A 23,690-nucleotide genomic window follows, 5' to 3' on the forward strand; every position below is an offset into this window, starting at 1 on the left:
TGTACTTTAGATTGGAAAGTTATTTCAAGCTAAATTAAAGTGTATTAGTGTATTACCAGTTTTACCTTGGTAGATGTGCATGCGTGTATCACTCCTATCAGCTGTGTGGGCTACATTTTGTGGGGGCGGGTCAGGCTCTTTGGAATTATCAAACAACCTGACGCAGCACTAATGTTTTTGTCACTTTTTACAGAAACTCAAAGTAATGCGAGTACTTCCAAGCTTTAAACACTGAGTGGTCTTACTCTGTCCTGCACTCCATGTTATCCATTGTTGATCTGCACATGTCTGTTGCTGCCACGGAGTCGCACGCTCGTACGTCACTGTCATGACACACTCTCACAAACAAAATCACAGTTTAGTAACACAGTGACGCAGCCTGCTTACGGGAAAGTACCGGTAATGTAATTACTTTTTTGGGAATATTATCCCTTATATAACGCAGGAATGACTTAAAGACATAAAGATCTGGATGCCATCTAATTTTCTGATTCTACATTCAGATCAAACTGAGGTTATTGGCCGTGACACTAATAATCGTAGAAATAGAAGGCTCTAACCAGATTCTTACTCTGGACTGCACTGCCTCGGCCTTCACTGTGAGGAGCGTCGGAGTCATTTTCGGCCAGGATATGTCCTTTAGTGCACATATCCTTACTGACCGAACACAATCAGTCAGGCTTGCAACCAGAGACCATCCGCCCTGCCACTCAGCACTGGCTCACCACAGGGATGTGTGCTGAGTCCACTCCTGTACACCATCTACACCACTGACTGCACCCCCCTATCCCTGCAACATCATCATCAAATTTGCAGACGACAGCACGGGGCTCATCACCAACGATGATGACACCGCCTACAGAGATGAGGTCCAGCGTCTGACAGAATGGTGTGACTACAATTACCTCACCCTCAATACCAGGAAAACCAAGGAAGTGGTCATGGACTTGTGCAAGACAAAAGCTGATCCCCCTCCCCTGTCCATAAAAGGTGAGTATGTGGAGAGGGCGTCCTGAGATGAGTTGGAACAGGCTGCAAACCTACTAGTGTTCTTCTATCACGCCACAATCGAGAGTGTTGCCATCCCTGTGGTACGCTGGTTGCACAACAGCCGATAAGAAGAGACACCAGAGGGTCATCAGAACTGCAGCGAAGGTGATCGTCTGTCCACTCTCACCCCTGGACTCCATTGTCAGCTCTAGATGTCTCTCTAGAGCCACGGCGATTATAACCACCACCTCTTCAACATCCTGCCCTCTGGCATCAGGAGCAAAACCAACAGACTAAAGAACAACTTGTCAGAACCATTAATGCAAATTAAGAGCATGAGCAGACCTCTGCCATACAGTCATTCTGTCGCTGCTATTGACTCTGTGCGATATTTTGGTCTTTCCTTTTTCTGTACAATATTCTGGCAGATGTGCAATTACCATCCTCATCCTTAATGACCACAGCCCTTAAACCCTTATTTACTTATTATATCATATATAATCCCCTTGTACACACACCCACAATGTTTCTGTAACTCATACACTGTGTATATAGTGTGCTTATAGTGTGCTCACGTGGTATCATGGGGTTATTTTAACAAACGAAGGACATTTTGCCTGATAATTATTTTCATCCTCCTGTAACTTTACTGTATAAAGAGCTAAAACCTCTTTCAGGAGTAGTTTGTCGTTATAAGAAGTGTTTGTGAACTAAAAATGAAGAATGTGGGATACTGTTTGTCCGTGATTAAAACTGTTGTGCAGGTGAAGCCAAAGGCAGGAATGCTTCATCATATTTTAGTCTTTGGCTTGGAAGGAAGTTGGTTTGGAAGCATATTTGGCGATGCTTCATCCTCTGCTTTGCGTTTGTGTGGGAGCCGCATCAAAAACCCGTCCGTTATGCTAGCAGTGTCCAAGCGTTCTTTTTTTTTTTTTTTTTTTTTTTAATACCGTGCCCCCCCCCCTGCAATGGCCCTGCGCCCCCCCTGGGAGGCACACCCCCCATTTTGGGAACCACTGGGCTAAAGTTGTGTCTCGTTACTCTTAAGTGTTCCTGGAGTCTCTGCGTCATCACATCCTTATCTTCTCCATCCACCCTGAGAGTAGGTGAAGTTGTTCCAGAAATATTTGTTGTTAAGCAGTGTGCCAACATGCTTTCAGCACACTGAAATCTTTGGCAATGACTGAGCATGAATTTGACTGAGCCTGGTGTTCGCAGGTCTTGCTTTAGCTCAAAATGAACCAGAATCTGTCATTTTAAACAGATATGGTAAAAAATGTCTGATAATGATGAAAAAAGTCCAGCATTCTTGCAAAGTGTCATATGTAAGCAGACACTAATGAAAAAACAAAAATAGGACTGACCCAATGCTCAGCAATGGATGAGTCTTTAAAGCATACTTTTACTCGTGTTGTGCTTTTGCGGGGAGTTTTTCCAGCTCCTCGTGATTTGTCAGTGCTCCTCACTCCGGATGTTCCTCCTACCTCTCTCTCCTCTCTGGCCCCAGCAGCTAGCTCCTCAGCGACTGTAGGACTGTGTACGCTCGCTGCATCTGCTCCACCCAGGTGTCATTGTGGATGATAACATCATTCACGGCAGCATGTGCAGCGTGTGGATGCAGCATGGTCCATGAGGCGCAGCAAAGTGGTGCTCTGACCAGGAGGAGTGACAAATTAGTGCAAATTACTGTATATAGAGTGGAGAAGACCTTTTTTTCCCCTTGGACTGTGTAGACAAGGTAATCTACCAGTAGCATGGGGTAGGCGTCAAACCGTGATCTTCACTACAAGAACGATGGGGCTACACCAAGCTTTCTGTGACTCCTCTGTCACCCCCATCTCCAGCATAGCAGCCACTTCTTTCCGAATAATTTGCTTGTTAAGCACAGACAGTCTATAGGGACATGAACACACTGTCACACGTTTGAAAATGATGCTCTAAAAGCGTTGTGCAACCAGGCATTGGGAGAACACATCTCAGTGCAGAACCATCCACTCTCTGGTGTTGTGTGAGATGGTCATCACAATGGAGCAACGATAGAATAGATCGATTTGACACATAATGTGCTACAGAAATAAAATTGACATGATATTGACATTAGCACAATTTTGCTAAGCCAGCATCCAATATCAACATCAAAACAAGCAAAGCACTCTTGTCACTCAGTACACACAACATCATCATCAGACATTAAAGACTGGCTGACACAGAATTTTCTTACCCTAAACAAAAATAAGACTGAAGTTATTGTTTTTGGATCAGTTAACTCATACCCTCGGCCCTTTTACCTGTCATCATTCCCAGACTGTAAGAAATCCTGGAAATAGCTCTTTTAAATTAGAGAAGCAAGTTTTCAGAGTTGTGAAGACCAGTTTTTATCAGTTCCGTGAAGTTGCAAAGCCTTATTTTCCTCCTAAAGACCTGCAAAAACGTATTCATGCCTTCAACACCTCTTGATTGGACTACTGTGGTTCTCTTAGTCCAAAATGCTGCTGTATGTCTTCTAACAGGTGTTAGAAGGTACGATCACATCACTCCAGTTTTATCAAATTTACACTGGCTCCCTGTCCATTATCGTGCTTATTTTAAGATGCTTTTACCTACTTTCAGTTTTATGTTTTAAATAAACACCCAGCTATTGAAGCAATAGCAACTAAACAGCACTGAGATCATCTACCCAAATGTTTTTAGTACAGCCGAGGTCTCGATTAAAGCATAGAGGAGATCGAGCCTTCTCAGTTGCAGCGCCTAGACTCGATACTCATAGTTCAGAGTCTATACAGTCTTTCAAATGCTATCTTGAAACTCTGAAGACTCTGAAATTTTTTTTACATTGGCTTTTAATTCGAGTTCATTTTGAGTGACACCAGGTCCTCTTTTTGTGTGTTTTTATGTTAAATATATTGTATTTGCTTCTTGCTTCTTTCTATTCGCATGTCTTATTTTCCTGTATTTATTTTTTCTTTTGTTTTCTCTTGTTCATGAACTAACTTGTGAAGCACTTTGGTCAACTTTGTTGCTTTTAAATGTGCTACAGAAATAAAAATGGACGTTGATATTGACAGTAGCAGAGTTTTGCTAAACCAGACAGACTATCATTGGAAAATGTTGTTACTGCGTAGTGACAAAAATATTTATGTGACCCTGAAAGGGGATCCAGCTCGTGGTTACAGCAAGATGGTGATAGATTGTCTGACACAGCTAGAAAATGACAATCCTATGGACTGCAGGGGAAAGCTACACCAAGTCTGTACTGAAAACCCAAACGCCACCCAGCCATTGGCTCAGTTTTTTGGGATAATACCAGGGTGGAAATAAACTCTCAGGACATACCACAAGTCACTGATCACATTAACTTGGTGGACAAACACATGACGTTCACCAGGGAGGATCTGAAAATTAAAGGCTAGATTTCTTAGACTGTGAAATTCAGTAATGGGCATTTAAAAGTTATCATGTAACATAACCAACACATACAGATGAGTAAATAAGGTTTGACTCTTATCCAGTGAAATACAAGTTTGACACAAATTGTGTTCATTCTGTGTTATGAAACACAATGAAAACCATCCTCACCCACAGATGCAGCAGCAAGAGCAGCAAAAGTACATGATATCAAAAAAGCATTGAGTGAATGTGAGGATGCTCCAGGTAATCCAGGAGAGAAGGATCACCGCTGCATAAACGAGAACCTTCAGTGGTCCCTTATATGTGAGCAGGCCCATTTTTTCAGAATGCCACCTCTCTGTGGCTTTCAAACCCCAAAACACTTTGCATTAAAAATAGGTCCACTCCCAAGGTCAGCTGCCCTGGGACAAACAGGTTGATGCAGTGCACTCTGTTAAGTTCCAGGAGGATTGCTGTAAATTACACATCAAGAAAACCAAACAACCTCTGATTGAATGGATGCACGATACAGAACAGCTACCATGTGAGGCTAGGATTATTTACACCTATAGGCCAGTAATAAGGGGTTCAAGGATTCAAGGAAGCTTTATTGTCTTTCTCATTGCATGTTTCCATGAGGTGGAACAAAATTACCCATGGTCCCAGTTTTCCATAAAAACAACAGAATGACAAGTAATAAAACAGTACCAAATAGAATAATACAAATAAGTGAAGTGCAACAACCTGAGTAACAGTATGGAGTATAGATATAGAAGTGTTTCAGTTTTATTTCTATAGCACATTTAAAAGTCTCAGGTACATCAAAGTGCTTCACAGACGAGCCGCATTTGCAGGGTCACAGCAGTAAAGGAGCAGGAAATACAATTATCAGCAAGAGAAATACAGTTATAAAATGGTGACGTGACAACAAGCATGAACCGGGGAAACGTTAAAAACTAAGTTGTTTGGAAGGCAAGCTTGAACAGATGGGTTTTTAAACGTGATTTAAAGGATTGGATCAATCGGCAAGCTGTTCCAGAGTTTTGAGTGTAGGTATAAATATTTTAGCAGCAAAGTATCAGCTGATTAAGGTACTACAGTAGCAGTTTCTTGTCCATTATGCACTGAGAAGTCTCAGAGCTTCTGGAATGAAGCTGTTTCTCAGTCTGGTGGTTTTGCGTTTGATGCTCAGCCTCCTGCCTGAGGGGACAAAGAGTGGGTGTGCTGGGTGAGTGGGGTCCTGCATGATACAGGTGGCCCTCTTCCTGCATCTGGAGGTGTATATTTCTGTGACGGTTAAGAGGCTGCCTCCGACAACTCTCTGTGCAGCCATCATTTCAAACTAATCCCTCTTTCAAAGATGAGGGTGATGTGCACATCCTGGAGAAGGAGGAATGCTGGCTTGAGCACAGAGTCAATGAGGTCATTTATGTGAAAAGGGAAAGACCGTCTCTGAACCAAAGAGGGGCCAGGGCTGCATCTTTCACCATCTTACGGTGCAGTGTGCAGCCCTTCCTCAACTCCCCTTGAATGGTATTCATGACCATTGTTCAATATCAGTTTGCATATCACCACAGTCTGACCACACACCTCACTGTCAGTCAGCAGTGCTAGCTTTGGTCATTATGCAAATGCACTGTTTATAAGTCTATGGAAACCTGCAGTCTGCTGAGACTGAAGAGTTCATTTGAGTGAAAAGTGATGAAACATTTCTTCCACTGAAAATGCAACGCTCAGATGACAAGCATCAGTTTTCTGGGATTCTAATTCATGTTATTTTTCATTCAGATGGTAGATCTGCACATGAGCTGTTGCTTAACAAACAGAATTATAATTAAATGTTATTCAGCGGTTACACGGGATGGTTAGTGTAGGCTAAAACTAGTCATTTGCAGTATTTTAAAAGATTTTTGTTGACCTTTTTTTCTTTAATCTGACTGCTGAGTATACTGACTTGCCTCTTGAAAGACTCATCAATTTGAATTTAAGTTGCTCATGTTTTTTAAACACTTGCCAAGTACTGCTTTTGTACAAGTTTCTTACTGGCTACAATTTGGAAAGCAGCCACAATGGCTCCTGTAACAGCTGTTTATATATTGTAGAATATAGTTGGTGCAATTCACAAAGAGTAGTGAACTTCAGAGCCAGCAACATCAAAGGTCAGATAGCCTGTCGACAAAGAACACATCTCCAAGAGCTACCAACAGATATGTGACTGACATGAGTCGTTGTTTTACCACCTGCCAAATCCCACTTTACGCCGTGCACCTACGTAGTACACTTGAATACATGGTGCATGAAATAGTTTCTTTCTGAAACAGATTTCTTCCTCATCCCAGGTTGCCAGTGTTGATTTCAAAAGTCCACTGACCAGCCCAGCACTGATGCAGTTTTCCATTGGGAGCACCTTTGACTTATATAGAATAAAAAAAAAAGAAAAACTTGCTACGATGTTTGTTTTTCTGCTAAGGAATTATTTAAACTTAAGTCTTTATAGCCATTATAGTGAGGTACAATTGATTTTATTTTTCACAGGCACAACGGGTCACTGGCCAATGGGGACAAAGGTCGCAGAAGAAGTCGTCTGGCTCTTTACAAGAGACCCAAAGCCAACGGGGTCAAACCTGATGTTATCCACAATGTCTCAACTCCTTTGGTGTCAAAGGTAAGAAATCAGTTTGTTATACTATTAAGTAATTCATCATTGAATTGTCACTGATCTGAGCAAAAAATAAGTTACAATAAAAATATGTATATACTGCTCAAAACATTAACCTGATATTTTCAAACATCCACTCAGTTAAACTTCTGGGATATTGATCTAATCAGAGCAGAAGGGCTTATTGATCAGTTTCACCTTCTGCTGGTTAAATACACAAGGGATCATGAGGGAACGAGAAATGGGAGGGAAACACAGCTGGAGCTAATCAGACACGACGAGACAGAGGAGGCAAAAGAGAGGGAGAGGGGGCGAGAGAGGGCGAGAGAGGGAGAGGGGACGAGAGAGGGCAAGAGTGGGCGAGGGAGCACAAGAGAGGGAGCACAAGAGAGGCAGACGGGACGAGAGAGGACGAGAGAGGGCGAGGGAGCACAAGAGGGGGCGAGAGAGGGCGAGGGAGCACAAGAGAGAGAGAGGAGAGAGAGGGCAAGAGAGGGCGAGGGAGCACAAGAGAGAGAGAGGAGAGAGAGGGCAAGAGAGGGCGAGGGAGCACAAGAGAGGGAGAGGGGACGAGAGAGGGCGAGAGAGAGAGGGGACAAGAGAGGGCAAGGGAGCACAAGAGGGGGCGAGAGAGGGCGAGGGAGCACAGGAGAGGGGGCGAGAGAGGGCGAGGGAGCACAGGAGAGGGGGCGAGAGAGAGTGAGGGAGCACAACAGAGGGAGAGGGGGCGAGAGAGGGCGAGGGAGCACAACAGAGGGAGAGGGGGCGAGAGAGGGCGAGGGAGCACAGGAGAGGGGGCGAGAGAGGGCGAGGGAGCACAGGAGAGGGGGCGAGAGAGGGCGAGGGAGCACAGGAGAGGGGGCGAGAGAGAGTGAGGGAGCACAAGGGAGCGAGAGAGGTTGAGGGAAAGAAATGATGGAAACCTGGACAAAGTTTCCAGACAGTGGAGGCATGGAATGAACACGAGAAGAACAAGGGGTCAGAAAGGGGACACGAGACACAAGGACACACACAGGCACATAAACAAACACACAGAGAGGGACACAGAGGACAAAGACACAACGGGAACCTAAACGGACGAGGAAGTCAAACAGAATCAAGTCAAAACTAATAAATCAACCTGAAATAATAAAACAAGAAAACTCAAAACACTGGGTCAGAACCATGACAACATGAACGGTTTTAAAGGTGGAGCCCACTGATATTTACCTTCCCCCTCAGTTTTTGACCAGTGTCCTGCATTTGAGGTGTTTATTAATGGGACCATTATGCCCAAACACCATATTAGGCATGCTTTTTTATTTGAAAAGCCCGAAGAACCGCCTCCCCTCCTTTTTTGTCTTGGGACGCAGGCAGGCTGAAATGGCTGTTTTTCCATCTTTGCATCAGCCAGCCTCCAAAGTGGTACCCCAAACACTGTAACTCCCTCCGTCCAACAGCGCACTTCTTTGGGTTGGCCGTGAGCCCTGCATGCGTAACGGACATCTAGGTAGGCAGCAGCAGCTCCAGTGTGTGGACGTAGCACCATGAGGTGCTGGAAAGTGGCTCAGAGCAAGCTGAACTGAAGTGAGGAATTGGCACGACCCATACCTCCAGTAGCCCTTGGTTAAATCCAGCATCATAAAACAAACAGCAGTGCCCAACCAGTCCAGGAGCTCATTGACCCGGGACATGGGATTGGCATCAAACTGTGAGACTTCGTTCACCTTGTGGTAGTCAACACAGAACCATATAGACCCATCTCTCTTTATTCCAAGAACTATGGGGCTTCTATTACTCCCAGCTTCAGCATTTCAGCCAATTCCTTTTACACAGTTTGTGTCTTGTGCTCAGGTAACCTGTGGGGCTGTGAACACACCGTCACACCAGGCTGCACACCAGATTCATACAGCCGGGCAAAGTAGAGAACACATCTGTAAATCACTGTTGCAACACAGCAACATCCACTCTCTGGGCCACAGCTGTCAGTCTATGCGTTTTTCGCTTATACCCTAATTTTCACCAGAACCAAGGGATGTTTATGAATGTCCCCACACACACACCTAACCTCCACCCGCTCTGTGCCCAGCAGTGCGCCTGGGGGAACCAGGGTTTAGTGGACCAGGGTCTGCCTACAGCCCAAAGCCACCATAGCATGGAGTATACCTGCCTTGGAACTAGTGTTGGTCAAGTTACTTGAAAAAGTAATCAGTAACTAATTACTGATTATTTCCCCTAAAAAGTAATCCCGTTACTTTGCTGATTATTTATTTTCAAAAGCAATTAGTTACTTAGTTACTTTTTAAAAATATGAATAGGTAATAAAGCAATTCTACTTTTTCTGCATAATCCATCATATAAAATGTAATCAAATGAAAACATTTAAAACTTGTTTTATTAGTTTTAATCTTTTAACTTTATGCATCAAGCAAAAATTAAATTATATGCAACATTCTGTTGTTGTGTTTACACTCACTCTTTCAAATAGATGCAGGTAAAACACAGCAGAAAATAAATAAAATGAAAGACTCAGCGGTCCTGTTGCTCTATTTTCACCTGTTTAGCAGGAGTGGGGCAGGCGGAGGTTTGCCCTGGTGCAGGTGTGCCGCGGCGGTCATGTCGGTGGAGGGATCCGGGAGTTTCTCTGTGAATTTCACATTCCCGTGGCAGCACACTTGGTGCTTGCTCGAAAGTTTCTGTATTTTTTTGCTGTAAAAAGAAGTTTTCTTCCCACGCAGTGAACAGCAGACACTAATGTTTTTGTAACATCAGTACTTCCACGCTTTAAACGCTGCACGCTCATACTCTCTCCTGCACTCGTTACATTATCCATTTTTGAGCTGCACACAGCTGTTGCCACGAACGTCACACTCGCTTACGTCACTGTCATGAGACACTCTCGCAAACAAAATCAAGGTTTAGTAATGCAGTAACACTGTGTGCTAACGGGAAAGTAACAGTAATCTAATTACCTTTTTTGCAATAGTAATACCTTGCTTTACTCGTTATTTGAAAAAAGTAATCAGATTACAGTAACGCATTGCTTGTAACGCCTGACTGCCCATCTCTTCTTGGAACCTTACCGGCGACCCGGAACAGCGACGAAGTTTTCCTTGTCATAAGAGTTTGGTGGGCTCCACACCAGCTGTACATGGTATAAAGATATTAATAGTAGGACAGCAAGAATTAATAACAGACAAGAGGAGTATATACAAAACAGGAAGAAGGCGCACAACAGAGGACAGGACCACAGATTCCACCCATCACTGTGGCGCCTCCTGCGGGTGGTGGGCTTGCAGGACGATGGGCCTATGTCCCTTTAGGTGCGGCCACCAGATGCTCACCCTCGGGCATCCTCCCCAGGGCTGGCTCTAGGGCGGGGCTCCAGTCAACCTATCCCAGGCAGTGTTCCCTTGATCGTGCACTCATAGAGGTCTTCTGAATCGATTTTTGTCTGGTCCCTCAACCAGGACCAATTTGCCATGGGAGACCCTACCAGGGGGCAAAAGCCAGACAACATAGCCCCTGGGATCCCTGGGACACACAAGCCCCTCCACCACGATAAGATAGCGATTTGCGGAGGGGTACTGTTAAGACATTTATGTAATATAATTTTAAATAAAGTTATTCTAGTATTCATTCCTTGTCAGGATTCAGACACTTTCTGCCAGGTACTGCAATAAATTCTGCATTGTTTATTACCAGCATTCAGGTTGGGAGGTCACATGACTGTAACCCATGTGAAATACAGGGCTACTAAACCCCTTGTAATTATTTTGAGTTATTGTTTAGTATTGTTATACAGTGGCGCTCTGAAACTATGTATGATGACCTTACATGTTGTGCAAAGGAAGCGCCGTCTGTGTCTTCCTGGTGAGCTCTTTCTAAGGAAACTGGACTCAAACTCTGAGCACAAAGAAACCAACATCTGTCCAGTTATTTGTGTTGGAAAATTTCATTTCATTTTCAAAAACCTCCTTCTCGACCCACCTAAATGTCTGGGTCTCTGTTGAAGCTGATATTGCACAGGTCTTGAGTAGAGGTGCTGCGTGATGATGATCATGCTTCGATTGCACAATCCTAAGAATATAGAAATAGATATAGAAAAGGACATAGATACAGCAAGATTACATCTCCCTCCCTTTTTTACAAAAAACTAGTCTCACTTAGTAGAGAATGAGTTTCTTAAATTGGGCAAAAGCTGGTTTTCAAATTGTTTTGCATTTTGAAATATGCGGGGTTTTTTGGTTATGTGTCTTGAGATTTAAAAGTGATTATTTTTACGTTTGGATTGCTTCTGTAAATGGTAGCTTAATGCATTAAGAACTAGCGAGCAAGATTTAATGTAACAATTATTGAGCAACACTAATGAGATCAATACAGTAACCTGGAGACCCCCAAATGGGAGTTATGTAACGTATGCACCACCTTGAAATTACATATTATCCGAGAAGTTGAAGCTCTTTTCTTTTCCCTCCTGCTTCAGTGAGGTGAGGTTTGGGGCCATTTCCCTGCTTTTCAAGTTTTCTAAACCAGTGCAATTCTTCTTTGATGGTCATCTGGGCACAGGTCTTCATTAAAGCACAGATGCTCCAGGTTTGGGAGCCCTATAGGCATAGGTCCTGGCATCTTTGATACATGATAATTCAAGTATCTTGCTTTCCATTTTTTAGCTCAATGTTATTGACTCTCTTGATAGTTTCATATTTTTTTTCACTTCTTTACTTTCATAGTGGATTAATTCCACTGACTCTTTCACGCGATTAATAGCTTACAGGTCATTGGCTCTTTCATTAAAAATATACAATTATTTATATACAATTAAAGTTTTTCATGTTCGGTCTTGTACAAACAGCAAACTACTACTTTAGGCCAAAAAGACCTCATTAGACTTGGACTCCTCATTAGCGAAGAGAAAGAAAAAAACTGTTTCTAGTTTTAACCTCATCACTCTGCCAAAGCCTTAAAACTTCAGCTGCCATGGCTACGGGCTATTTATTTAACAGTCTTTAATAACCTTACTAACCTGAGCTAACGGAGTCGTATTTCTCATCTGTGCAAGTAAAACTAAGAGGGAAGCTTTGAATGCTCAACTCTGTGATCAAAACCAAATAAGTTGCAAAAGCAAAATTTATATGTAATGGTTAATATTTAAATCTGCCTTTAGAACATGGTTAATGGCTGCATTAATAATGTAAAAAAAACACACCGTGCTGTCACATTGACAGTAAGACATTGAGGATAGATGCTGTCTGTGTTGTTGTTAATATTATGATTAGTATTTACAAAAAACACCTATATAAATCCAAGTGCTGTTGTTGTCTTTAAAAATAGAAAATGCTCTCCAAGTAGATTTTCTGGAGGTCAGTGATGTGATGTGGTTGATGTATAATCTGTTTTCCTTTGGCAGGCACTCAGCAACAAAAGCCAGCACAGCATCTCCTACACACTGTCACGGAGCCACTCTGTAATTGTGGAATACACCCATGACACCAACACAGATATGTTTCAGGTCAGTGTCTATACACACACACACACACACACACACGTGTGTGGTTGCCAATTCAACATTTTAGTTTTGTTTCCTGTTGTGGAAAAAGACACTGGACAGTAAAAAATCGTGTAAAATATTGTAACAACGTACCACAAACAGAAGACAGAGCCGTACCACTGGACACTGGTCGGGGTGAAATCTGTTAGCTGTTGAACACCTACCCTCAGATAGTCTTAGCTCGAGGAAGAATATGAAAAGGAAAATAGTAACTGTAAAAACATAAGCTGAAATTTGATGATATTCATTTAAACTTGGACCTTTCATACCGAGTAACAGTATGACAAATCAAAGGATAATCGAGGTTTAATAATGGCTACAAGCCTTTATTCAAGCTTATTTATGTCTCTCAGGATGAAAAGGTTTAAAGATGACAACATTCTCCGATGTTCTTTGTCACTGATTGACCTAAATATCACATATTTACAAAATTAAACTAATATTTTTTGTTTTTCTGCTTCAGACTTTAAAGCAGTTGTTGTAGATCAACATAAAGCTGTAAAACCAGCAGCAGTTGTTTTCCAGTCTGCAGTCAGACCTGTGTGCCCTCAGCAGCTTGCAGTTGTTTTCCAGCCACCTTCTCGTATGAAGAAGACCCAAACAAAGCCAGGGCTCCACTGTTCTCTATTTAAGGGTCAGATCCATGAGTGGAGTCCCTGCTCCTTCTGAATAACACACAAAAAAGTCTGCATGTTTGACCTTTTGTGTGGTACAGCCTGGTTCCAGTAACTATTAAAATACTGTTCCTGTCACACATTGTTCTTTTTATAATTAAAACATGCACAAGCCAGGCTCGAAAGCATTTTGTTCGTTGACTCTCACTTTGTTGAAAATCAAAATGCAGCACCACATAGTAAACACAGAGGCGTGTCCGTTGTACATGGACTTGATTGGTTCTCGTGTGGTGCTTTTCTACTCAGAGCGGTCAAAGTGAAATCACTAATCACAAGTGTTGTACTACTTTATGTATTTGGTCAAATGTTACTGAAAACTGGCTTCTGCCATTCAAAACGTATGGACCCATTCTTATTGGTTAATCCAGGTCTCACCATTTTTCAGAATAATCATCTTTGTGCTGGTGTTACACTTTCCACATCTGCCTGGCAACTAAGTAAATCAATTCAGTCTTGCTATTATTGTAGGGCCAGGTTGTTGGCCTGTTCTTCCTTTACACAGTGAGGTCTATAAAGTTTTACTAAAATCACACAGCTGACAGAAACTGAAGAAAGAAAAAATCAGCTGGAACATATGATTATCTTCTAGGATTCTTCACCCGACTGATGCTTGTATGCAAATAATTGCACATATTTCTAAAACATGCACAATAAGACTGCACTGGAGTGTTTGTGCTCAGCATGTCTTTGTATGGTCTCAGTGGGCCCTTTCTCTCTCGGTTCTCTCAGATTGGCCGGTCCACAGAAAGCATGATTGATTTTGTGGTGACGGACACAGCCGGCAGCAGTGGTCAAGTTGGGGGTGCGGTGGGGGAGGGCGGAGGCCAATCAGTTCAGAGCACCATCTCACGATACGCCTGCCGCATCATGTGTGAGCGCAGCGCTCCCTACACCGCTCGCATCTACGCCGCTGGCTTTGACTCTTCCAAGAACATCTTCCTGGGGGTGAGTGTTCCCTCCCACGTGGGTGACAGGCATCGCTTGGTACGCGCCACTGGTAACCATAGCAACCACGGTAGTTTGACAGAAGGGATGTGGTTGTTCCACCCACGTGTGACATCAGAGCTGCAAGAATGCATGTCTGTTCATGTGATGGAGCTGCATGAAAACGTGAAGGGGTGTGTGTGTGTGTGTGTGTGTGTGCGTGTGTGTGTGCGTGTGTGTGTGCGTGTGCGTGTGTGTGTGCGTGCGTGCGTGCGTGCGTGCGTGCGTGCGTGTGTGTGGGAGTTAATAGTTGTTACTCATGAGTTATGAAAGAGACTTTGGTCATGTGTTTAATCTTTAGTCAGTAAACAGATCACATATTATAACATTTCTGATCCAAATTAATATTTGGTGCTGTGTTTAGTGTCTTACAGCTGAGTTCATCACTCCCTGCAGACAACATCAGCAGACAGTGATGCAGGGCAGCAGCAGCATATTTTGCAGCATGAATGGTCTGACTATAATAGTGGGAAGTTTAAATCCTGCATTTAAAAGTGGAGAGGACGTCTTTCTCCTCTCCTGTGGCTGGTCTCATGGGACAGAGAGTTAAAGGCTCTGTCCCATGTAAAGTATTGAGAGCTGCAATAAGGTCTGTTGGGCCAAGCACAGATATCAGTCCACTGTCTGATACCAAGATCACTGTGTTGTTTCTGCGCTGTGAATCCAGACTGAAATTATGCAAACGATCACAGAGCCCATTTAGATCAACTTTTTCAAACAGCTTAATTATATCTACCTTATAAACCTGTGGTACCTAACTTATTAATAACAACAAACTCATCTCCGCTTTATTTAGAGGCAGAACTTTTTTAAAGAGTTTTACAGGGATGGGGTCTTGTGCATTTAGCGGCAGTCTGCATAAAGTAGCCCAGAGAGATCAACGGGAGAGAAGTGGTCTGTAAAGTATCAGCAGTTTCTGAAGCAGTTTGACTTGTTAACAGATGTGTGACTCGAGACGGCCGTGGTTACAAAGTTACTGAAGTCATCACTACTGCTAAAGCAAAACGATGCTCAAACGTGCTGCGACTCTTTGTCAGCCAGGCTAAAGTATTGAAAAGCAACATAGTGTCCTTCTGCTTTTCCCTTCATCAGTAACTAGTAACTAATACTAGGTTTAAAGGAGGTTTCTGAAACAGTTACAGTCTCTCTGCGCTAAGTGAAATCCTGCATTTGAACACCATTTGTTTTCGGATGTGACAGGAAGAGACAGTATAGCAAGTAGTTTGCCTGAACTAGCTTGCAGGCTTTTCTTCATTTTTTATAATACTGTACTCACCAAATGAAATAATCTATACATGTTATGGTTACATACAACAGTTTTCTACTCCGGACTCATCAGACACTGGTGCCTTTGACTCCCTAAACACGTAGTCTGCAAACCTGTGGATAAGTTCACCAACTAAACCACTTTTTATATCTCTGGGTGTGTTCTCACCCTCAAAGATATGCATGTTAACTTAATTAATTCTAAATTAACTGCAAGTCTGAGACAGTTGGTGGGAAATCTGACTTCTACAATATATAAACCCAGATATGAGCTATCTGGGGATATTTTTTCAAATTAGCCTCCAGCTGTTAGTTCCCGTACGGTATTTGAAATATTCCTTCCTTTCTAAATGTTGATAATCTTAAGAACCGTAGCAGAAGCAGGGGGGGACAATTTAAAATGTGACACCTCTGTGCTAAGAGTACCGAGGAATGATAATAAGATTGACAGCCCTGACAACGTGGCTATCAGAACTAAATTTCTGGACTGCTTTTCTACTCTGAGCACTCAAAGCGCTTTACACAGACAGATGTATAATATTGCACGGAGCAGATGTTGTCTTTTCATTCATATTTAGCAGCTTTGTTGTTTGTTACTGTTGCCTTTCCGTCAGATCAAAGCTGTGTGGTTAGTCCCGTCTGACCTCTGGCATCAACAAGATATTTTCAGCCAGTATTGCTGCTAACTGGATTTTTTCTCATTTCTCTGTAAGCGGAGATGGATGTGCAGGTCAGCAGTTTCAGAAATAATTAGACCAAACACTTCTGGCACCGACCAACGTGCCACATTCAAAGTCACTTAAAGCACCTTTTTAGCATTTAGCAAAGCCTGACCAGAGATTATAGCCCTGCACACTTCAGAATTCATCCTGCTTCTTTAATCAGCAGTAACATAAACACTGAATCTAGTTTCACTGTCAGCCATACAATCCATGTTATGATGATGCACGCTCAATCATCCAGGTAAGTAAATCTCCAAAAGATCAGTGGTTGTTGATCAGTGGTCATGAGAATCTGCATAATTAAGATTAAGGAACTGACCTCCCAGCCCATTGTTCCTTCAGTGGGCTGGTTTCAGTCATTATGCAAATGTCCTGTTTATAAGATTGAAAGCTGCAGTCAGCTGAGACTGAAGGAGTCACCTGGTGATGACGAAACGTTTCTCCCACAAAACGCTACGTCCAGATGAACAGGATCAACCTTTGGAGACGATCCATGTCATAACACTGTCTCCACTGTGTTTGGCAGATGAAGATGTATGAATCTGAATCTACTTCCTTTCCTTCTCCATCATTGTGGTACAAGTTTGTTTCATCTGTCCAAAGAATTTTTTTTTCAAGCCTAAGGAGGCTTTAAATGTTTTCTGGCAACGTCTATGTGGAGTGAATAAGGCACAGCGGGTCCAGGGATCAGTGTTTTGAGCTATTTTATTTACATCACAACACCCCAACCTGAGTCCCCGTGTTTTTAACTGGGCGTGATTAAGGATGCCGTGCAGGTGCGCCCGCCCTCCCTGCACGGCACCGCAGGCCACGCCCCACCACAGTCTAATTTGGCCTTCCTGTTTTGAGTGTAACACCTAGTTTGCGCCTTGTTGTTGTGCATATTTACATTCATGAAGCGGCTGTTGATTGTGGACTTGAAAATATTATGAAGGAAAGAAATCTACAGTCATTTAATTTAGTTTGTATTGACTCGACCAGCTAGATAGAGAGAGAGAGTTTATTCATCCCACGGGGAAATTGTTGTGTTACAGCAGGTGATAAAGAATACAAATAAACAAGAAATAAACAACATAGTTAAAACAAAAGTGGCACAGGCACCTGTTAATGGTCTCATATATGATGACAGTGTAGCAGAGGAACAGCAGCTCCTGTGGCAGGTTGAACTCCGAGTTGCAGTGCGTACAACCTCTGCTGGGCCTTCATCCCGACAGACTCTATATGTGAGGACCAGATTGTGTGTAAAGGCAGATCCCAGGAATCTGAAGTGAGAGTATTTTTGAGGATGATAAGACGATGATGGTGGGAAGGTTTCTCAGAAAGTCCATGGTCATCTCCACAGTCTTGAACAGGCTCAGCTCCAAGTACTTCTGACTAGGGATGGGTACCGGTGTTCTGACATAAACGGTGGTAACCAGACCGAAAAGCAGCGCACATTTATTTCGGTGCTTTTTTTCCTGAGCTGTGATACACTTCTAGCCAATCATTTTACGTTTCCGAGGATAGTAGGCGGGGCCAGGTACGTACGTTCTGTTAGAGCAGAGCTACAGATTAAAAATGCCCAAGGCGAAGCGGTCAAAAGTCTGGCTGTACTTCATAGCAAAATATACAAACTCAGCAGCAACAAGTGCTTTAAGCTGATACTGTGATACTGTCAAAGGAGGTAACACCAAGAATCCGATGAAACACCTGGCGACGCATAGCGTTTTTTTTAAAGCCCAGAAATGCGCCGTATTTGATAGCTTGCTGCGAGACCTCACACCGTGCACCTCTACTGCGGGTGGGTTGGCTGTTATGCAACATCCCCCAAAAACACGAAGAGTCCTGGCCCCTAGCCCTGCCAGTGTAGCAGAAATGATGACGGATGATGATGCAGCAGCAGCCGTTCTTCTCTGCGTGAGTAGCTTAATGTTGTTCGTGTGTAATTTACGTTGAGTAGGCTAACCACGTTATTACATTAATGCATGTAAGGTGAACTAGCAAACATCATCATAGCTACATGCTGCTGTCTTCTTGTTTGATGGCAGATACTCCCTTCACACTGGCCAAAAAGGCTAAAATGACCAAAGAAAAAGAGGAAAACAGTTAAACATGAGAGGTTTTTGGACAAAGTTTGTGTTTTTTCCATTGTTTAAGCACTGCTTCCAGCCAAGAGTGATACCATATATGCCCCATAGCTGCAGAAAAGGCTAACATTGTTATCTTTTTACAAAAAACAGCTGAACATGAGAGGTTTTTGGACCAATTTTGTGTTCTCCATTCTTTAAGCACCAGTTTGAGCACCGGCACCGTTTCAAAAGTACCGATTTGGCACCGGTATCGGATAAAACCTAAACGATACCCATCCCTACTTCTGACTGCACCAGTCCACCTCCCATCGGTACACAGACTCGTCACCATTCTGGATCAGAACAATGATGCTGGCGTCAGCCACTAACTTCAGGAGAATGATAGATGGCTCTCCGGAGGCGCAGTCATTAGTGTAGAGGGAGAAGAGCAGCAGGGAGAGAGCACACCCCTGGGACAGGCTGAAATGCTCCTCAGCCTCACCTGCTGCTGCCTGTCCAACAGGAAGCTGGTGATCCACTGATAGGTGGAGACGGGCACAGTAAACTGGGGAGCTTTCAGTGGAGGATTAAAGGTTAACCTGAAGGCCAAGACATAATGGCTTATATCCCAGGTTGGTCGAGGTGTTGCAGGACATAGTCCTGCATCCTTGGCCAGTCTGTTTGCCCAGTAGGCAAACTGGACAAACAGGGGGTCTGTGATGTCCCTCAGGTGGCTCAACACCACTCTTTCAAAAGACTTCATAACCACAAACGTCAGGGCGCCAGGCCTGTAGTCATTTAATCGTATCATGGTGGATTTCTTTGGGATGATGGATACAAATCCAGAGACCAGTTAAAGATGCAGCTGAAAATGGTTGATCAGCACAGACTTTCAGGCAGGAGGGGGACACGCCCTCGGGTCCTGCAGGCTTCCTGGTCGTCTGTCTTTGGAAGAGCAGAAAGAGCAGACACAGGAGGAAAAAGGACAACGTAACATAATAATAATAATGGATACTTTATTGATCCCCATGGGGAAATTACTTGTTTTTCTCTGCATTTGACCCATTCACTCAGTGAAGCAGTGGGCAGCCCACTAAGCAGGCGCCCGGGGAGCAGTGTGTAGGGACGGTACCTTGCTCAGGGGTACCTCAGGGTAGCCGTTAAGTGGATTCGAACCACCGACCTTCCGATCATGGGGCGACCACTTTACCTACTGAGCTATCCCTGCCCCATAATCTGACATCTACAATAATAAAAGTCACTTTTAATTAAAGATAACATTTGAGATATGATAAGATGAGATCAGGGATAACTAATATATTTAAACGGATGGACATAGTGTAGAATCTACATGGTAACTTACAACATCACAACCCTGCGTCCTGACCGTCCACTTAACCCGAAGTGCACTTCACCACCACTGTAACTGCAGGTTTGGTCGACGCAGCAACAACTGAAGGAAGGTTACATCATAAGTAGATTTCCTGCAGAAGTCTAAGTCAGGCATAAATCAGGCCCTAAATGTTACTTTTTCTTTAAAATGCCAACATTTATATTAAAGTAATATTTTTCACAGGCTGTTCTGTGTTTTATTTACCTCCATAAAACACTGTTGTTAGAACACGCTGTGGCAAGTGTGCACATTTTGTAGTCCACCTACTGTATCCCTGCCTGCACCCCCTAAGGAAACAAACCCCTCCAAACACCTGGGCCATTAAAACATGGCCATGCTCTCCTCCAGCTCTAGGACTGTGTTGATCTCACAGACTGGTCCATCTTTGGAGAGCAGGAGCTGGAGACCTTCACTCAGACTGTCCTGTGTGTACAGAATGTGACAGAGGCCAAAGCAACTGGTGTGGAGCACCCAATAAAGGCCTATTCTATTTTATTCTATTCTATATTGTACTTTCAACACAGCGGACATCTGGCGTCACATCTGGCTGTTCTCTTCTCCTAAGTCCATATTGATTCTCCTAGCCACTAAAAGAGGTTAGGAATAGGACACAGGAGGTACTTTTGGAACGCACCCCTAGTTTCTGATGAGCTGTGAAACAAGCGCAGCTTTGACAACAGCCGACTGTGGCAGTGACGTAAAGGCTGGATGCCAATAGGTGAGGAGCTTTATGTAAGCGCTGTGTGGGGTGAAAGGAGAAAGAGCTTGATTTACTTTGGTACACTCTTCATTTCTGTCTGTTTTTAGCCAGATTATGCACTGTAAATATAAATGAGGCCCAATGACACTAACCTGTGTAAATAGAAAATTATGAAACTCCACGAAATATGAAACAGAGACCTGATCATAGTTTGTATTGGGATAAATTTACATTAGGTTAAACATGATCTACGACCTGTTTCATGCATCTTACTGTGATGTTTTTAGTGAAAAATAAACAGAAATATTTTGTTTTCAAGTCCACAAAAGCCTTTCTAAGCTGAATTACAGTCAGAATGAGGAACGCAGCCCTTTATGCTTAATAAAGGTTATTTTTATTGTATGTAAAATAGTTTTAAGTTAGGAACTCTTAGTGTGCTTTTCAAAGTCATCATCAAAGCCAGCATCTCTGTGCTTTAGTCAGTGCACTGGTCTACACTGAGCTAGCAGAAGGCAAACGCAGCCATAGCTGCTTCCTTACTAACCATCTCTAACAACGGCCTCCAGCACCTCACAGTCTTCACGTTAACCTGACCATCTGCCTGCTCTGTGTGTGTCCATGTGGGGAATCTAAGGAGCGGGCTGCCAAATGGAGAACATCAGACGGCCTGATGGATGGTCTGACTACCAATGGTGTGCTGGTCATGCACCCAGCGGGCGAGTTTGTGTCTGAGCCGGCTCCTGGGGTCTGGAGAGAAATCTCAGTCTGTGGCAATGTCTTTGCACTGAGGGAGACACGCTCAGCCCAGCAGAGAGGAAAACTGGTAAGAAAGCAGCTGATGTGTTTCATGCAGACTTCATGTGGATACAAGTGTCCAAACTACTGAGCCTGACTTAAAATTGCAGGGCTTTCTTTTGATGATTGATTCATCACAGACTGCAAAGCTAAACAATATCAAAAGCTACGAATAACTGTATTTAAAGAGTCTGTATTTAAAGATCCTGTTATGTTTTTTTTATTAATATTTCAAAAAGGAGGAAAGACGTCCTCTCAGCAGTATTAGCTCCTGATGTGTGTTTGAGTGCAATTCTTTAAATGGGATTTCGTGTTGCTGAGCTGCAGTTAAACTGCACGCTATTCTTTAAACCGTGCAATAATGTAAAGCCCATGTAAAGGCCCGTAGCCACAAGGACCAAACAAAAGAAAAGAAAAATGTCAGTATACTCAGTATGCAGTCGTACAGCACAGTCTCTCTGACATTTAATTAGGAGGCAATGATTTGGTTGGTTTCTCTGTCATCACAGAAATATCGAGTCGAATAACGAACTCGACTTAAACTAAACTAAACTTAAATTTAGGTCTTGGTTGACTTTATACAAACATTTCTTGGCCCAGGATAAACATCCAGTTTTTCCCAGCATGTGGATGATTTTAACTCCAGTAACAGTTTCAGCTGATTTACAAAGAAAAACGTTCTGAGGAAATAGACCAAAGCTGGACGAACACAGTGTCATAATTCACCACTACTTCCTTTGTTTGAAACATTCAAGCTGTTGGCTGCACACCATCCTGTAATGATGAATGAAATCTTATTTTTCAGTCCATTTCTGGGGCCTGCTGAATAATCTAAATCTAAATAATCTAATATAAAAGCTAATCTAATAATCGAAATGATCACAGAAGGTGTACAAGTTAAGTAAAGCAGTCAAAGACGAACTGCAGCTTAAGGACGGTGACCTTAGAGCAGCATTAGAAATAATGGAAATAGTCAAACTAGGAAGTATTTATTCTTAGCGCATTGAAAGAAAGATGCAAATATAAAAACAATAAATGCATAAACACTGAGTTTTCTTTGTTTTTTGAGTAAATAAATTTAAATGTGACTGAATATTTTTTTCTGCCTGTGTTCAGACATCTGCTGACTTGTTGCTTCGTCGAGACATAAACAAACAAAGCTGCTGTCTGGTTCTACACATCAGCGGTCTCCAACCTTTTCTACGCCACGGTTTAACGTCAGACAATTTTTTTACGGAGCGGCCTTTAAGGTGTCGCGGATAAATGCAACAACATGATATGACCGAGACAAAAACTGTGGTACTTTGTAAATATAATAATAAATCTGAATTCACTGTGTAACTTTATTAGCAGCTTCCTCCTGAAATGCGCCAACAACACTGAGAGCAACATCATAATGCTTTTTGGTCGCTATGGTAACGTGTAAATATTTCTTTCAAAATAAGACACACAACTACAACACAGGAAAAGATGATAAAATCCTGAAAACCCTAAATTTTACACCCGAGCCTCAACTCTCACAGACCGGTACAAACAACTCACAGACCGGTACTGGTCCCCAACCCGGGGATTGGGGACCGCTGCTCCAATGCTGTACACTCCATAGATTGCTACATCCCTTGAACCTTGAACCCTTGAACCCATTGTGTGGTGGCATAGAAGTGTAAAAGTTTTTCTAGTTTAAGAAAATTCCCAAAATTCCAGGAATACGAAAAATGATTTTGCCTGGTTCAGTTTCTGATAATGATGCTTTCCTTGCTTCATATCTACACTCACATTTTCCTTTTTCTGTTCTGCTCTGAAGGTTGAAAATGAGTCAAACACACTCCAGGATGGTTCACTGATTGATCTGTGTGGAGCAACCTTGCTGTGGAGGACCCCCCCCGGATTGCGGCATACTCCTACTCTCAAACAGCTGGAGTGCCTTCGACAGGAGCTGAACGCTGCGAGGCCTCAGTGTCCTGTGGGCTTCAACACGCTGGCCTTCCCCAGCCTGGCCCAGCGCGAGATTGTTGACAAGAAGCAACCCTGGGTTTATGTCAACTGCGGTCACGTACACGGCTACCACAACTGGGGCTACCGGAAAGAAAAAGGGCCCCCCGGCCCCGGAGGCACAGCACCTGCCGGCACAGGTGAGAGGGAGTGCCCTATGTGTCGAAGAGTAGGCCCCTACGTGCCGTTGTGGTTGGGCTGTGAGGGGGGATTGTACCTGGACGCTGGGCCACCCACTCATGCTTTCTGCCCCTGTGGTCATGTTTGCTCAGAAAAGACAGTAGCAGGATGGAGCCAAATCCCATTGCCCCACGGCACTCATGCCTTTCATGCTGCCTGCCCTTTCTGTGGTACCTGGTTGACAGGAGAGCAGGGCCACATCAAACTCATCTTCCAGGGGCCCGTTGATTGAAGCTGAGGGAATTCAGTGCGGGCAGATTGACTAAGGACCTGCTGACTAAAGACTGTGTGTGCTGACATGATAAGCTGAAAGCAACTTGCAATAGTACATACCAAGGCTTCACATGGAATATGAAGTGTATGGAGAGTA

At 43.3% G+C, this 23,690-nt stretch overlaps 1 protein-coding gene across 7 annotated transcripts in view; it reads left to right on the forward strand.

The window, feature by feature from the left end:
- LOC143416612 (E3 ubiquitin-protein ligase pellino homolog 1-like) overlaps positions 1-23,690 on the forward strand; it is a 41,728-nt gene extending 18,038 nt beyond the window's left edge. For 6 of the 7 annotated variants that reach the window (XM_076882040.1, XM_076882036.1, XM_076882038.1 and 3 more), the window contains 5 exons: positions 6,913-7,042; positions 12,426-12,527; positions 13,970-14,185; positions 20,988-21,176; positions 22,953-23,689. In XM_076882040.1, the coding sequence (XP_076738155.1) occupies positions 6,913-7,042; positions 12,426-12,527; positions 13,970-14,185; positions 20,988-21,176; positions 22,953-23,552 (1,237 nt within the window). In that variant the 3' untranslated portion in view covers positions 23,553-23,689. Of the gene's footprint in view, positions 1-6,912; positions 7,043-12,425; positions 12,528-13,969; positions 14,186-20,987; positions 21,177-22,952 lie in introns of all 7 variants that reach the window. The other variant, XM_076882034.1, reaches the window with a different exon arrangement.

The sequence above is a fragment of the Maylandia zebra genome, linkage group LG3 (assembly GCF_041146795.1).
Source record: "Maylandia zebra isolate NMK-2024a linkage group LG3, Mzebra_GT3a, whole genome shotgun sequence".
In the NCBI taxonomy this organism is placed as follows: Eukaryota; Metazoa; Chordata; class Actinopteri; order Cichliformes; family Cichlidae; genus Maylandia; species Maylandia zebra.